Here is a 15,810-nt window from a genome sequence, read left to right as displayed (position 1 = left end):
TTTGTTAGTCTCTTTTATTTCAACCCTACGCATTTGAGACTCTAATTCTTTAAAGTACTCACTCACACTCATAGAACCTTGGTGAAGCCTTTGGAGCTTCAAAAGAAGTTCCTTCCTATAGGAGGGAGGAACAAATCTAGCGCGCATAAGAGTTTTAATGTCCATCCAAGAAGCCGCGGGTGGCCCTTGGTTATAATTCTCACAAACTTTATGCCACCAAGTATTGGCATACTCCAAAAATCCTAAAACTACTAGATCAACTTGTGTTTGATCCTTTACATGATTTTCATTGAAAATTTGATCAACTTTAGCTTCCTAATCAAGGAAGACTTTGGGATCACTTCCTCCATAGAACTTAGGAATCTTTGGAGTTTGCTTCTCTTGTGATGGGTTGCGCCTAGAATGCCCTCTTTTCCTAGCCTCTCTTTCTTGCTCTTTAGCTTCAAGCCTTTGAATGTGCTCTTGGATTCTTAGGTCACTTTGCTCCTTGTCTTTTCTTAATTGTTCAAAGGCCTCCTTCCTAGACAACTCCAAATCCTGAAGCAATCTCATCAATGTATTGTTTTTGTTTAGTGTAGGTGCATTTGATGAACTTGCCATGATTCCTACAACAAAAACACTCAAATCCGAGACAAAATAAATGGATTAGAGGTTAGACAACATGAAAACAGAGACCAAATCCAACCCAAAATGTAACCCAAGTGTTTAGATCACTCTCCCAAAGTAACAAGGCAAGGTTAGCACTCAAATCCACCAAAGGAGTGAAGCAAACACTTTTAAAAACTTGTTCAAAACCTTTCAAATGCAAGACAAGTGATTCGGCCACAACATCCCAAGAGTTTCAAGAAAAGAAAACTACTAAGACAAAACAAAGAACACCTAGTGACAAGCAAGAAAAGCACAAAAACAAGGAAAGCTAAACTCTAAAGAAGAAAAGTTTGAGACAAAACTTTTAACAAGACTAAAACAAGAAAAGCACATTTTAAAGACTCTATGGAAAGCACTTGACAAGCATCTTCAAGTCTTAAATCATGCATACACCAAGAAAGATCATAACCAAGTTAAAGCATGGAACTAATTTGCCAATATCACCCACTTCTCAAGCATGAAACTGGTTGCATAATACTTAGTGAAAAACACACTTTTAGTTCACCAATGAGCAAGATTGCTCTCGGTTTTTAGACAATATTTGGTGCAAAAATTTTCTTCTTTTCACAACTAGTTTCATAAAATGGTGAGAAAGAGTTTTAGGTGGCTTGAACACTTAGTTCCTCAAGTTTTAGGCCAAAATCAATTTCATGGAGCATACATCAAGCAAGACATAAAGTGAAAGCAAGATTCAAATACTTGGAAAACAAGAATAAGAAAACTTCAAGCTAACATATGACATATGACTCAAGCAAAAGTTAGACACATTTAAAGACTCAACATGACATACACAAAGACACAAACATGTAGCTATCATGCATTTAAACTCATGGATTTGAGGCTCAAAGACTAAGCATCCAAAGACATGTTATCCAACCACATTTAGGAGCTTAAAGAGGTGCAAAAACCGTAGCCAAACTGCCACAACAAAACCTGAAAACGCTGATTCACGTATTCTTGGCAGATCTGATCTTTGCTCACTAATTTGATCATAACTTTCTCCAAAGAACTCCAAATGCGTTGGTTCTTTTTTGCTGGAAACTAGACTCATAGAGCTTTCTTTTGACACCAAAAACGTAATTTTTGGACCGCTGAGCTGGTGCAGTTTAATGTTTTAAAATCGTCAAGTTTTCTGCCAGCACTGTTTTTGTGTGTCATGGAAGTGGAGTTGAACCATACCAAGATAGCTACAACAAGACAAGGTTAGAACATGAAAACACCATATTCAAGGAAAACCAAAGCTCTAGATACCAAATGATGAAGGATTATCTTGTTCCTTTTTAAGATTATTGAATATGGTGTGAGTTGATTAAGAAAGCTAAGTGAAATCCCCACTGGACATTAAGATAGCATGCTATCTAGATGTGAAGGTTCCTTCACAAAGCTCAAGAGAAGAAGATGATGGATTGATTCAAACAAAAAGGAAATGGAAAGCACATAAACCATAGAAAACCAAGAACAATTAAAGGAAGAAGAAAACATAAAATGGAAAGGAAAGAAATGGTAAAAAATGTGAGAAGCACGCCACTACAAGGCTAGGCTAGAAGCCATGACAACCTTGAAGATGAGTGGATGTGTGCTGCCACTTGCTATGCAAGATAAGGCTTAAAAGTATTCAGTCCCAAGGGAGGAAACTCTCACAAATGGTTGAGACACAAGAGTGTTTTTACTTCAAAATGTTCAACCCTTTTACATGTCTAGGAGCACCCCTTATATAGAAGAGTTTAGGGGCCTCTAAGCAAATAAAAGATACCTAAGGATGTCTCTACAAAAACCTAATCCTAGCTTCTAGAAACTAGGTCAAATAAGGTTACAAAAAATGAGAGACAAAAGAGCTAGCTATGGTGTGTGCAAGGCTAATTTCGTTCTAGCACAAAAGGAGACAAAAAATGTGTCTCATATGTCTCTAAAAAGTTGCCAAAGTGTGCTAAAAACAAAGGAGACCAAAGGTACATATGTACACTTGCTTCATGGCTTTTACTTTATGCTTTATGCCTTTGCTTTACTCTCTCCTCCACATCATTTATGCTCCCCAATCACCATGCGCCACCTAGCATTGCTTTCTTACTCCTAATTAACATACAAAGCAAATAAACATAGATTAGCATGTTGGCTTAAGTCAAGTCAACTATAGTCAATAAGTCAAACCTAGTCAAAGGTCAACAAATCAACTAAAGTTGATTCAACTAAGTCAACTTTGGAAATCAAAAATAATAAACACAAATGAAAAGGGATGAAGGATTAGTGAACTTCCTTTCTAAACATGCTTAGTCTTCTTAAGCATGTGCCTTCATCCTTGGTTGGGGTCAATCCTTCATCACATTTTTGCTTTTTGTTAGATCATAGAACTCATTCCATAATTCTGCCTATGTGCAGCCCACTTCCTACCAAGAGTTAGTTTGCAATACCGTTGTGCACTAGCTTCACCAGTCTTAAAACAAACCGAGGCTTTTGAAAAAAGAAGACATAGTTAGTGTGTAAACATTTGAGTAAATGTAACATTTACAAAAGATATAAGGTCATACATGCATAAAGATATACCTGTAATATTTCCTTAAAGCATTCGAAAAAGTAAGTGTCAGGCATGCCTGTTTTCCCAGACCATCTTTCAAAATTAATTGGAAACAAATTACAATCAATTGCCAATGAACCACAATATCCTGCAAGCACGCCTTGTCCTTCACCAATTGCCATGACTAACTCATCAAAGTCCACAATGATGCGTTCCCCACGAGGTAAGTTATTTACTTCTCTGACCTTCACCTTAATTTTCTTGATAACTCCTTCTAAGTCTTTAACCATAAAACAACTTACTTAACCATAAGTAAAATTTTAAAAATTATGATCATGTAAAAATAAATATGACATATACCTATTGCATGAACAGTCTAATATGATGAAGATTCACGTCGAGCATGTTTTGTAGATGTTTCAGGTTGCTGTGAGTTCTCAGTGGGTAATGAGGAATCTATTGGTGGTGTTGTGCTCATTGAAGTGTGTGATGAGGTTTCATTTGTTGGTGCAGGATTTGTTGATGGTAAAGAATTAGTTGGAGGCTGAAGTGATGATTTTTGTGGATTTCGGAAACGCTTCACCTTTGGCATGGCTACATATATTATGAGAAACCAAAAGTGAATCACAACAATGAAAACTAGATATAAAGAATGCATGGGGATTATCATACAAAACAGTGACCATAATTCTTTAATATGTATGTAGTTCTAAATCAAGGAAATTAGATAGTATTTAGAAAAATCAAATCCAAGGGTGAGACTTGCCTGCAGCTTGATCACTTTCAGCATGGGGGAGCACAACAGGAAAACCAAGTGAAATCTAAGGGTGAGTACCCTCAAACCTATTTACATGCAATGAATTTGTCATTACAAAAGTACGAATATAATAGAAACAGAATGCGTGCGAATAATTATCACCCTACTGTAATCCATGAGTGCGAATAATTAGTCTGCATGTTACAAGGTATAATATAAACAAAATTCTGCTTTGGATAGAATAGAAACAGAATATAGAGAACAGTTAGCACAGTTGAGGAGAGATGCAGAAAGCAAGACAGGGAGGAAAAAATGAATCATAAAGTTATTAATATCATTATGCCAGAAAGGTTTAGGTTACACTGACTTACAAAATTGCAACTGTAAGAGACGGCCAATACAGCAAGGTATGGCACCTTTCAATGAGATACTCGATAAATTCCAGATAATAACACTCAGTGGAAAGCCAATAAAAGGTGCAGAACCAAATGGAAATGGTGCTACAATTGTCCACTCTAGGGATATCTCTTGGAACAGCTATTGAACTGTCTGAAACAACTGCTGTAGCAAAGAAAGAACACAGGACTTCACTTGGGGAGCTGTTTCAAAGAAGCAAATATGCTTAGGAGAATTTCAGTGCAAAATGTGAAAAGGAGGAAAAAAGAACTGAGAAGGAATTGGACAATCTGCCATGAACCTGATGAAAGAAAAGCTGAAAAAAAGAATGCTCCATGCTTCTGCAGAAACAAAGTTGAATAAGGTAAGCAACTAACAAGCCATAACTTGCCAACAGGGAGTACTGAATCTGGCATTTTTAATATTACTGTTTATTTTAGTTGCCTAAGTTTTTGTGTGGAAATATTTCAGGTGCATTTGGCTCTGGCAAAAGCAGAGCAAAGGTAATAATAACTAGTTCATATGACATTATTTTCCTCTCCTTTTACAACCATGTTTGAGGATTGAGGTTTCTGATTACTAATGGTAAATACTAGCAAGGGAGATGATTTTAGGAATTAAATCTATGTTTTCAATCTTTTAGGTTCCTACTAAGATGCATAGATCTGACATGTAGCAGAATTCTACAACCAGTGTCTTGCAATTAATTTGAAGCAGGCTTTGTTTGTAAAATGCATGGATCTTTGGTCTCTAATTTTAATTGAAACTATATATACATTGACATTATTAGTTCCATAGATTCATAATTCAGAAGTCACGAAGACCCATAGAATTGCATAGATGATTGTTTTCTTATTTCCATCAGTTATGTTTGAGACTCTCTCATACCCACTTAGATAAAACTATCTTATTTCTGTACTGTGATAATTATAATTTCAGTATTCTCAGTATATGGAGATAATTTGACATGAGAGAGTATTTTAACTGTGATATAATGAGTCAATGGAATTCTCAAACACCCCCAACTAATTAATAGCCCTGCATCTCTGTTCAATGCCACTTGACTCTTGAAATATGCTTCTCATGCCAAACACAACTTGCAATTCTGTAAAATCATGTTTAAGGAACTTGCACACAAAAACCTACGAGACCATAAGAACTATCATATCTCTCTAGTATGCATTTTAGCCTACTCTTTACTCGATGTTGATGCAACAGAGGAAACCAAGACTTACCAGTACAGCCAAGGGTTCTGATGTTTCCAGTGCACTACTTCCATCTGTATCAAGTATATCTCGAACACCACGACTATCACAAATATACACAATTACTCCTTTGTCCAACCTGGTTGATAATATCCATTAGAACTTAGCTTTCTTAATTTAACTAGAACTCAAAGCTACATGCAAGATAGTTACGTAAAAGAAAATTTAAAGATGATATTGTTGGATCTACTGGATTATTGATTGTTGAAAGAATTTCACAACCTATTTTAGTTAGGCAAATAATTTTAAATATTACGAGGTGTTTTTGATAATATGGTTTGAACACTTCTGACATAAAAGATAAGAATGATGGAGTGACCTATGCAGACATGGAATGACTATAAGTTGTACTATCAAGCATATTTTCAAGTGCCACCAAAGAAAAATGATACATAATACAAGGTGTAAATTTGCCAATAGTTGATAATCCTATCTTACCAAATTTTGGCAATCTCAATTCCTTCTGGGAAAAGACCACCACTACAACAAATAAAAGGCTTCAGAAAACTAGTGATTGAAAGTACATAATGGGAAATGTTCATTGCCTAATCACCTATTATCTCTTAGGTCCAAAACAAATGCATTAACATTATTGCTCCTTAATGTATTGATTGCTTCTTTGATAGCACCTGCAGGGAGGCACATCCACAAGAAAGTAAGGAAAAGATAGATACATAAACTTTTTACATCATCAAAGAAAACAAAGAACCAATTATGGAAATGACAAACAATTATCAATATATTCGATAACATAAATCATACTTAATCTAAATTGAAAGTGAAGTACAAATTCCTATCCAACGATTTCTTTTATGTGTCAAATGATTTGGTGTATATAAATGGAAATTATAACAAAATTCCATATACTGAGAATACTGAAATTATAACCATTAGGTCTTCATTGTTTATTAGTGGTACATGCTTGCCAAAAGATTTTTGCTCACTAGATTTAGTTCATGATGGATAACATAAAAGCACTGCAATTTATAGGAAATTAATAAATACTTCTTTAGGAGTGAACCATTTCACTTACAGTGCTCTTAGATTAGAAAAAAATGCTTTAGATAGTTAAAGTTCACAACCAGAATGCATTTATTCCAAGCATTTTACAAAGTACCCAGAATGCATTTATTCTCCCCCCACAGAAAGGAAAAAACTAAACAAAAAGTATAGAAGAGAATTTGTAGCAGAGAAAAAAAATAAGAGATTCATAGTTCTAACCATCTAGGGTGAGAGCAAGAGAAGAAGGACAGAAAACAAAAGAAACCACCTGTGGAGCCTTCAATATATGCTCTCTGTTGCAGGATTGATTCTGACAAGATGAGGTTTATAAACTCTACAAGGACAAATTGGTTAACATCTTAATTATTGAGAAAGTCAACTAAGAATATGAAGCAGAAAATTCTAAAGAAAATTCTATAATGACATATTATCTAATTGTATATAATGAGGATTTGTTATGCTTTTCTAGAAGCTAATGAAGTGCAAGAAACTGTATATAAGTTATAACTTGTGAAGAGAACCAGAGAAGAAAGAGAACTAGAGAAGAAAGAGAATCAGAGAATAAAGAGTACACTTTTTATTATAGGTTCTTTATATATATGTCCTTCCTAACCTGAAATTGATAAGAGGAAGCAACATTAAAAAATCAAACATGAGTCAAGTATACATGCATTGAAAATAACTTTGAATATAAAAAATCATTACCTTTAAGAAAAAATTTATTACTCATTATTTTTTCAACTCATACATTTGAGTCAGGGATATCACCATCTAAATGGTTTGTAGCCAATTGCACATATTCATTGTCATTACTATAAAATTTCTCTAGCTCTTGATCTTGGTATGGCTCATTTTCATATACCTCTTCTACTATTTCTCCCATTTCATACAAATCTCTTGGCTTTAAATGCACAACAACACTCCATCCTTTATTGACCACATCATCTACATAATATACCATTTGTGCTTGAGATGCCAAAATATAAGGTTCATGTTCTTCACGATCTCCAATATGAATTAGTCTATCAAAGTTAACACAATTAAAATTCCATTGATCCTTTTTATATCCTCTTTCTCGTGTAGTATCTGCCCACTTACACTTGAAAAGAACAACTTTGATTGACCATAATAATTAAGCTCAATGATATCCTCCAACTTTCCATAATAGGATAAGTCTACTTGCCTTAAGTTCCTGTCAACACTGCTTGATACACAAGCTGTATTAGATGTTAAAAACACACAAATATTTTATATTCTCAATCCCTCATCTCGAGTCAATGTTCGAAATTTAAACCCATTGATGTTGTACGCAGTAAATCTGTTAGCATTTTCCAATGGACCTCGTGCTAGAAACTTTAAGTCATTAGACATTGTATTTGTTGTTTCTAGATTCATAATCTAAATAAAGAAGTTATGTTAGCCATAATTGAAAGAAAACATAGTAAATAACAGAAAATGTACTATTTGATAACCCACCCGCCTTTGAAACCAATCAACAAACTCTTTAAACACTCTAGTTTCGATCTCAGTGGTTGAAGGTCGCCTTCCCCTTGAACTTCTTTTTATTAGTTGTCTAAATTCACTACATATATAATCAAACAACATGACTAATATAATTTAATTAGTTTAAATACAATCACATACTTAATGTAGATTACTCACTCAACAAATGGTGTGACTATTGCACAATTTAAAAGCACATATCGATGGGCTTGTAGTTTTTTCATCTGAGTTAAAGTAAAATTCGAGGAACCTTCTACTGGCTTCCCACCTTGTGGGAAGATAGATGACAGAAAAGGCTCATTATCACCTGTTTTTTCACAAACACGTCTTGGTCTATTGAACCTTGTCTCTATATCTTCAATGTATCTAGAACAAAAGGTAAGAGACTCTTCAGCTAAGTATCCCTCAGCTATAGAACCTTCTGTTTTTGCCTTGTTTCGTACAAAGGTCTTTAAATGACCTAATTCCCTATAATAATGAGAAATAATTAGAGTAAACAACTTGGATATTTATGATAATGATACCTTAATCTAAAAGTACTAAGCATTACCTTTCTATAGGATACATATATCGATAATGAACTGGACCTCCAAGTTTTGCTTCCTCCACCAGATGAACAGTTAAATGAACCATAAATGTGAAGAATGATGGTAGGAATAACATCTCTAAGTGGCAAAGTGTTAGCACAATGCGATCTTAAAGCATTTCAAGTTCTTGTGGATTTAAACTTTTACTACAGAGGACTTTAAAAAATGAGCAAAACTCCACCAAGGTTGCAGTGACATGGTTTGGTAACAAATTACGTATTGCCAGCGGTAGTAATTGCTCCATAATAATATGGCAATCGTGACTTTTTAGCCCGAATATTTTTTGTTGCACCTCATCAACACATCTAGAAATGTTACTTGAGTAACCATCCGGTACTATAACATTTTTCAAAGTTTTGAGAAACAACTTTTTGGTATCACGAGTTAGTGAAAACTAAGCAAGGTGATATCTTCCATTATCATCTGGCCAAAGATCCTCTCTTATGCCTATTTCCTTTAAATCTTTCCTAGCATTTACATTGTCTTTGGATTTAGGCTTTTCATTTAACAAAGTATACACCAAATTGTCAAATACATTTTTTTCAATATGCATGAAATCTAAATTATGGCGTAACAAATTAGACTCCCAATACGGAAGTTCAAAGAAAATGCTTCTTTTTTTCCATTGTTTAACTTCTTCTCTAGATCTTTTTCCTCTACCATCCAAAATTACTCATCTCCCAAATGTAACATTAATATTTTCAACTTGCCTAAAAATGTCAGATCCTGATAATTTTAGTGGTGGATTCCTTGTTTTAGTGCTTCCATCAAAGCGAACACGATTCAATCTAAATCTATGGTTTCTACTCAAAAAGCGACGATGCCCCATAAAACACCACTTCTTACTATAAGGAAGACGACAAGGTTTTGCATCAAAGTTACAAGTAGGGCAAGCTAAACCTGTGTGTGTTCCAACCAGATAAAATGCCTAGGCCAGGAAAGTCACTAATTGTCCACATAAGAGCTACTCGCATCCTAAAAGTTTCATTCAATGAAGAATCAAAGGTCTCCACACCATCGTTCCATAGCTCACGTAACTCATCCACAAGGGGTTGTAAGTACACATCAATATTATTTCCTGGCATTTGCTTGCCTGGAATGATCATGGATAGGATCAATGAAGTGTGCTTCATACATATCCATGGTGGAAGATTGTATGGAATTAAAAACACTAACCAAATACTATAAGTAGAACTCATAGTACCAAAAGGATTAAAACCATCACTAGCAAGGCCTAAACGAACATTTCGAGGATCAGAAGCAAACTCAGGATGCAATAAACTAAGTGTTTTCCATGCCTCACCATCCCTTGGATGCCTTATGAACCCATCCTTGTTCTCTAAAGAATGCCATCTCATATGCTCTGCAATCTTAGAACACATAAACAATCTTTGCAATCTTGGTTTCAATGGAAAGTAACGCAAAACTTTTGCAGGTTGCTTTTTCTTCTTCTTTGGGTTCCATCTAGATGTACCGCAATGTTTGCATGTTTGCAAATCTTTTTCATCATCTCTTAAATATAACATACAATCATTCGGACATGCATCTATTTTGGTATAGTTAAGACCAAGTTTGTTGATGGTTTTCTTAGCCTCATAAAAAGAATGAGGCAAGTTTGCTTCATTAAATGCATCTTTTAACAAATCTAGGATCATAGTCATGGCCTTGTCACTTAATCCACACAAAACCTTGATGTGATATAATTTGATTACAAACTCTAATTTTGTGTACTTGCTCCCGTCACACAATGTTTGATTTCCATCATTGAGAAACTCAATAAACTCATTATAATCCTCCTTTGGCCTTTCATTCAAAACATCATCTACACCCAATGGTTGTTGATGTGATCCCAATAAGCCTAAGCTCAAATGCATCAACAAGCGCAAGCCCACCTCGAGGCCCAATCACTAGAAGCATGATAAAGAAGATCCACATGGGCCTCTCACAAGATGATCAAGTCAATCATGGGCTTTTCACTTTATTCACATGGGCCAAAGAAATCTACAAAATATGAGTTAATGCATGGAAGACCATAGTTTAGATTTAAATTGGGCCATTGTTTAGGCCTTGTTTTTCTAGAATACTAAGTCAAATAATGTGTAGTTAAATTGATGAAATTGGGCTTGACTAAGCCCAATAGGAGATTTGGCCATGAGCTACCAAAGGTCAAAGGTGGACTAAGTGGAAGTCAACATTCCTTCCTACACCTCATGGATCATGCATCCCATGGAGCCAAGTCCACACTCCACCCATGTGCCTCCTTCATCCAAGGGCTAAGAGAGTGTCTTCTTTTCCAAGTCTTCATCCAAAGGCTAGGAAGATGCCTCCTTCTCCAAGCCACCATCCAAGGGTGATGATTAAAGCTTCTCCTCCAAGCTTGATCTAAGGGCCAAGAATTAGTCTAGCTTTTAGGCTCACATATAAAAGCCAAAAGTAGACCATTTGTACATTTTAACTCTTGAAATTTCTAATAGAATGTTTGTGTTGAGATCACTCCACTCTTCTATTATTTTGAGAGCACACATGGCTAACCTTCTCCTTCATCTCCTCTAGCCACCTTCCATACCATAGCTCCACTTCTACTCTTCATCTTCACCAAAAACCTCCATTGCCTAGAGCTCTTCTTGCTCTTATCTTCATTTCCGCTGCATTTCATCTTCTTTTTGGTGTCTTCCATGGATCTCCTTCCTCTCCTACACCAAGGACGTCCATCAGTTGTGTTCTGCCTAGATTAGTACTTTCTTGCCTATAGTGCCCAAATGCTTCATTGATCATTGTTTCCATTAGATTTTCATAATGAAATGCCTCTTGTATATCATCTTCATTACTAGAAATATCTTCTATTTGTTTCTCACCATGAAGATTCCATATAACATAATTTTTGGGAAATGCTTTTAAAATCAAGTGCTCCTCAACTACGCCTCTAGTTTGCCATTTCATAAACCCACATTTGGGACATGGGCATTTAATTGTATCTCCAACAGCCCCATTTTCAAAAGCAAAATCTAAGAATTTTTTTAAACCAATTGAGTATTCAATTGTATTCCGAGGTTTAACAATCCAAGATTTATCCATTGAAATAGATACCTAAACAAAATGACAATGAGTATTTTATAAAATACACAAACACTTATAAAACATAGAAGAATATAAGAAATATGGTTCACTAATAACTAAATAAGAAATATGGTAAATTAATGTGCTCTAAAATTGAAAGGAGATACTAATAAAGATACTAATAAAGATACACATAATGTATTATAAAAAGACTATTCAAAAAAGTAAATTATATTCGATTAATTCGTTAGGAAATGTTCGACACACTTTTTTTTATGATTGGAGTGATGCATGTGTAAGTATATATAATATGGTGGATGATTATTACTATATCATGCTGCTTAATCTCAAAGGCTATTATTTTCAAAAATGATTTTAATTTAGTAAATGATATGATGATGAGTGAATATTAATAATATTATATATGTATTGCTGACCTGTACGCATATTATATAAGTATCATTTACAATTGGTTATGCCATGTTGACTAGTGAATTTGGCCTGTTTGAAACACCCTCTCAGGCATGTCTCCTATGGTCAACCACAACAATATCAAAGGCTATTGGATTGGTCAAGTTTTCAACAGTATTGTTTTTCCCAAAGTCAATGATATTAACCTCTCTATCAGTTTCTTGTAAGGGATCTAAACAATTAGGTAAAAATGAGTATTTGATGTGTGTAAGCAAAGGATAGAAGGTTCTATATCAAGAGGAGTTTCTTTTAAAGAAACATTGTGAATTTCAACAAGAACTTTTGACAATTGTTTATTAAAAAAAGGTTGTGAAATTCGAGACAAGAATATATGAGAGCGCTTTGTCGTTCAGAGCAATTGAGAATACTTTTTCGAGTTATAAAATAGAATCAAATATCTTTTATATATATATATATATATATATATATATATATATATATATATATATATATATATATATATATATATATAAATATTTATTAATCAATTAATTAGTGTTAAAAGATGATAAAAGTGTTTCCAAACTTTATCAGCATATTCAAGCTTAGTAAATAGTTCAATCAAATAGCAAAAGGCTTCGTGTTGTATGATACAACGTCTAGATAAATTCAACTCATTAGTAACAAAATCCATTACAATTGGACCAGTTGAAAACTAATGCCTTTTCAATTATTACAGTTTGGACTACATTTCAGTACCTACCCATGTGTTTTTAAATAGTTTTAAAAATGACAACAAAATTAAGAATAAAAAAAAGGAAAACACTAACATAGCTCGATGACAGATATACTTGTCGGTCCAATCCTTTTGGTTTTAGCGTCGTTCTATCTAGCATCATTCAGTTCCAGAATATTAGTTATAGTTGAGTTGCTGCCAGGCCTACTGATATAGTATTAGAGAAGACGAATTTGGTGTTGATGAATTGCTTGCAGGTCGTCACACTATCGTAAAATTATGTAATTTCAATTTTTTATTATTAATAATTTAGTAAAGGCCTAATACTTGGTTATTACCTGCAGTGATGTATCTCCTTCTTCAAAGACCAACAACGCTCCTTCAACAACTTAACAATGCCAAACCGCAGCAAACACTAACCAACCTTCTCCAAGGACGAATCACCATTCTTTTCTTATTTCCCTAGCTGACAAAGAGTTAAGCATGAAACTGGAATTAAGTAAAATGATATGGTGCAGGAAGAAAAATCGTAGGCTGAATGAAATAATTGTCAATTCTGGAACAAGTGATTTCAATCCACATTTCATGTGGATATAGAATCCCATTCCATCATTTTTGTTTTTGATCACAACCATATTTGAAAAAAAAAAGATACAAATCACCTTTTGTCATGAAAATTTTTAATTATAAGAATTAAGCAAGAACAAAGGAACACAAATCAGATAGAATCTTACAGGAAATATCATTTACTAAGATATGAATTGAATGTGGATCCTTAGTCGCTACATATGAAAGTGAAACCCTTAACTCTTACAATTATATTCATACAATTATTTCTACACATGTATTGAACAGCTCTCACTCATATTTAACACGTCTAAAAGTACAGGGTGTCTAACGTGTCAAATAATTCAACGCTGATTCCATAAATTTTGAATTACACTGTCCACATAGATCCACTTTTGACTTCAAAATCTGTAATAGACATGGTGAAAAATAAATGATTGTATATGTATGTACGATGCATTGATTCTAAGTACATGCACTTGAAATAGGTAACAGAAGGAGATAGCAGCTACAGAGAGGAATCTGTCATGGAGAGAAGTAGCAGAGCGGATGAAAAGAAAATAGGAGGAGCGAAAGTTGCAAGCCTCTTGCTAGGTACTGAACAAATGATCGATTAATTCACTTTTCAATTTTCAAGAAATAGTTTCAAATATAACTTTTACAGTTGTTAGTAGAAGGGTCAATAAATCCATTGTATATGATAATCCGTGACTGAATGCACTTTTGGTTTGTTGTCGGTGAATCAAGCACTAGCTACACTAGCCTTCTTTGGAGTGGGAGTGAACTTGGTTCTGTTCCTAACCTGAGTTCTTGGACAAGACAATGTGAGTGCTGCTAATAATGTTAGTAAGTGGATAGGAACTGTTTACATGTTCTCATTGATCGAAGCATTTTTGAGTGATTCATACTGGGGACGATACTTAACCTGCACGGTGTTTCAGCTTGTTTTCGTTTTGGTATTTTACTCTTAGTCTTTTATTTTGACATTTTTATAAACAACGCTATCAACTCTTCTACCATCTGAATTTTTGAATTCAACAGAGCACTTGCTATTTTCAATACCAAATAAAGAAATTGTGAGCATCATTAAACATAATGAAGAAGTTCAATTCACTTTATCTTCTTCTTTTATTCACATAAAATAGCCAATAGAGGAAAATTAACCTTATTGTTTATCTACTAGAGAAGTGAATAACTACCAGGATAGGAAATAGAGGCAGCACCCTTCGATAGCAATGTCCGAATCGCCTGTTAAAGAAAAAACAAAACATAACATCCAACACTTCTACCTCACACAGTGAACATAAAATCTTAACCAGGAACATAAAAGGTATATGGACAAGGAACCTCTAGAGATGGCGCGACGACGGAAAGGGGAAACAGAGACAACGCGACTGAGATGAAGCGAAGAAGACAACGCCGACGGAGATGGCGCGACGGCGTGATGGAGATGGCGCGACGGCGTTACGGTGATGGCGTGACGGAGATGGGATGGCGCGACGAAGATCGCTGCACGCGATGGTTGGCTTAGGTTTTCGATTGGTTGAGGCTACGACACTGAACTTAGGTTTTTGATTGGTTGAGGCTGCGACACTGAACTTAGGTTGTCGGAAAATTTCATTCTAATTTTTCTGATTTGGGAGGAACACGTGTCTTTGCTCGAAGAAAAATGTATTGCAATTTGCGGAGGTTATAAACCTCCTCTGTTATCAATTTTTAAAAAATCTATCATAACCAGCTCATATGATATCTATTTGTGGAGGTCTTTTTAACCTCCATAAAATGACCCATGCTATATATATATTTTTTTTGTAGTGTTAATAATAATATTTATAGGTTATGATCATTGTAATAGAAATATTTAAGTAAAATAAAAATAAATATTATCAATTTTGATTAAATAAATATTTAAAAGTAATACTATACTAATATTTTTACTATTACTAATATTATCAATAAATTTAATAATAACAAACAATCATATATAATCATAATATTAATATATTATATATTAATATTTTTAATAATACTAATAATAATAATAACAATAATAATATAGTAATAATTTTACTATTACTACTAATTTTAATAATTTTTACGATAACAAAATATAATAGTAATAATACTAATAGTAATACTAATAATTTCACTCCTAATTTAAGTATTAATTTTTGTATATTATAGTTAATAATTTTTCTAATTACTTCTTTACTCATAATAATAATAATAATAATAATAATAATAATAATAATAATAATAATAATAATAATAATAATAATAGTAACTATTTTTTTGAATTAATTACTTCGATGTAATGATAAATCAACAACAAAAGGAATAAAAAAAATGCAAGTAATTGGAACATGATC

General features: G+C 33.9%; 1 protein-coding gene and 1 long non-coding RNA gene across 7 annotated transcripts; both read right to left on the bottom strand.

Moving 5' to 3' along the window:
- Nucleotides 1–3,077: 3,077 nt before the first annotated feature.
- On the bottom strand, nt 3,078–3,754 carry LOC114171965. Its single transcript, XR_003601756.1, has 3 exons — nt 3,521–3,754; nt 3,190–3,440; nt 3,078–3,096 (listed from the first exon to the last, which is right to left on the bottom strand). It is a non-coding gene; the product is annotated as an uncharacterized LOC114171965 (long non-coding RNA).
- A 538-nt stretch (nt 3,755–4,292) lies between these two features.
- Nucleotides 4,293–15,146, bottom strand: LOC114171964. 6 transcript variants are annotated; one of them, XR_003601754.1, is made up of 10 exons: nt 14,789–15,145; nt 14,641–14,689; nt 13,213–13,340; nt 7,155–7,193; nt 6,849–6,914; nt 6,132–6,207; nt 6,017–6,058; nt 5,549–5,657; nt 4,615–4,654; nt 4,293–4,516 (listed from the first exon to the last, which is right to left on the bottom strand). XR_003601754.1 is itself a non-coding variant. In XM_028056724.1 (4 exons), the coding sequence occupies exons 1-4, from the start codon at nt 8,744–8,746 to the stop codon at nt 4,455–4,457; spliced, it is 552 nt and encodes a 183-aa protein (XP_027912525.1). In that variant the 5' UTR covers nt 8,747–8,762; the 3' UTR covers nt 4,293–4,454. The 6 variants fall into 6 exon arrangements, 3 of the variants coding, with proteins under 3 accessions (XP_027912525.1, XP_027912526.1, XP_027912524.1); XR_003601755.1 differs by lacking the exon at nt 7,155–7,193 and having other exon boundaries at nt 6,800–6,914; nt 14,789–15,146; XR_003601753.1 differs by lacking the exon at nt 7,155–7,193 and having other exon boundaries at nt 14,789–15,142.
- Between the last annotated feature and the right edge of the window lie 664 nt (nt 15,147–15,810).

The sequence above is a fragment of the Vigna unguiculata genome, unplaced genomic scaffold (genome assembly GCF_004118075.2).
Source record: "Vigna unguiculata cultivar IT97K-499-35 unplaced genomic scaffold, ASM411807v1 contig_449, whole genome shotgun sequence".
NCBI lineage: Eukaryota > Viridiplantae > Streptophyta > Magnoliopsida > Fabales > Fabaceae > Vigna > Vigna unguiculata.
This window is presented reverse-complemented; position numbering and strand designations above follow the sequence as displayed.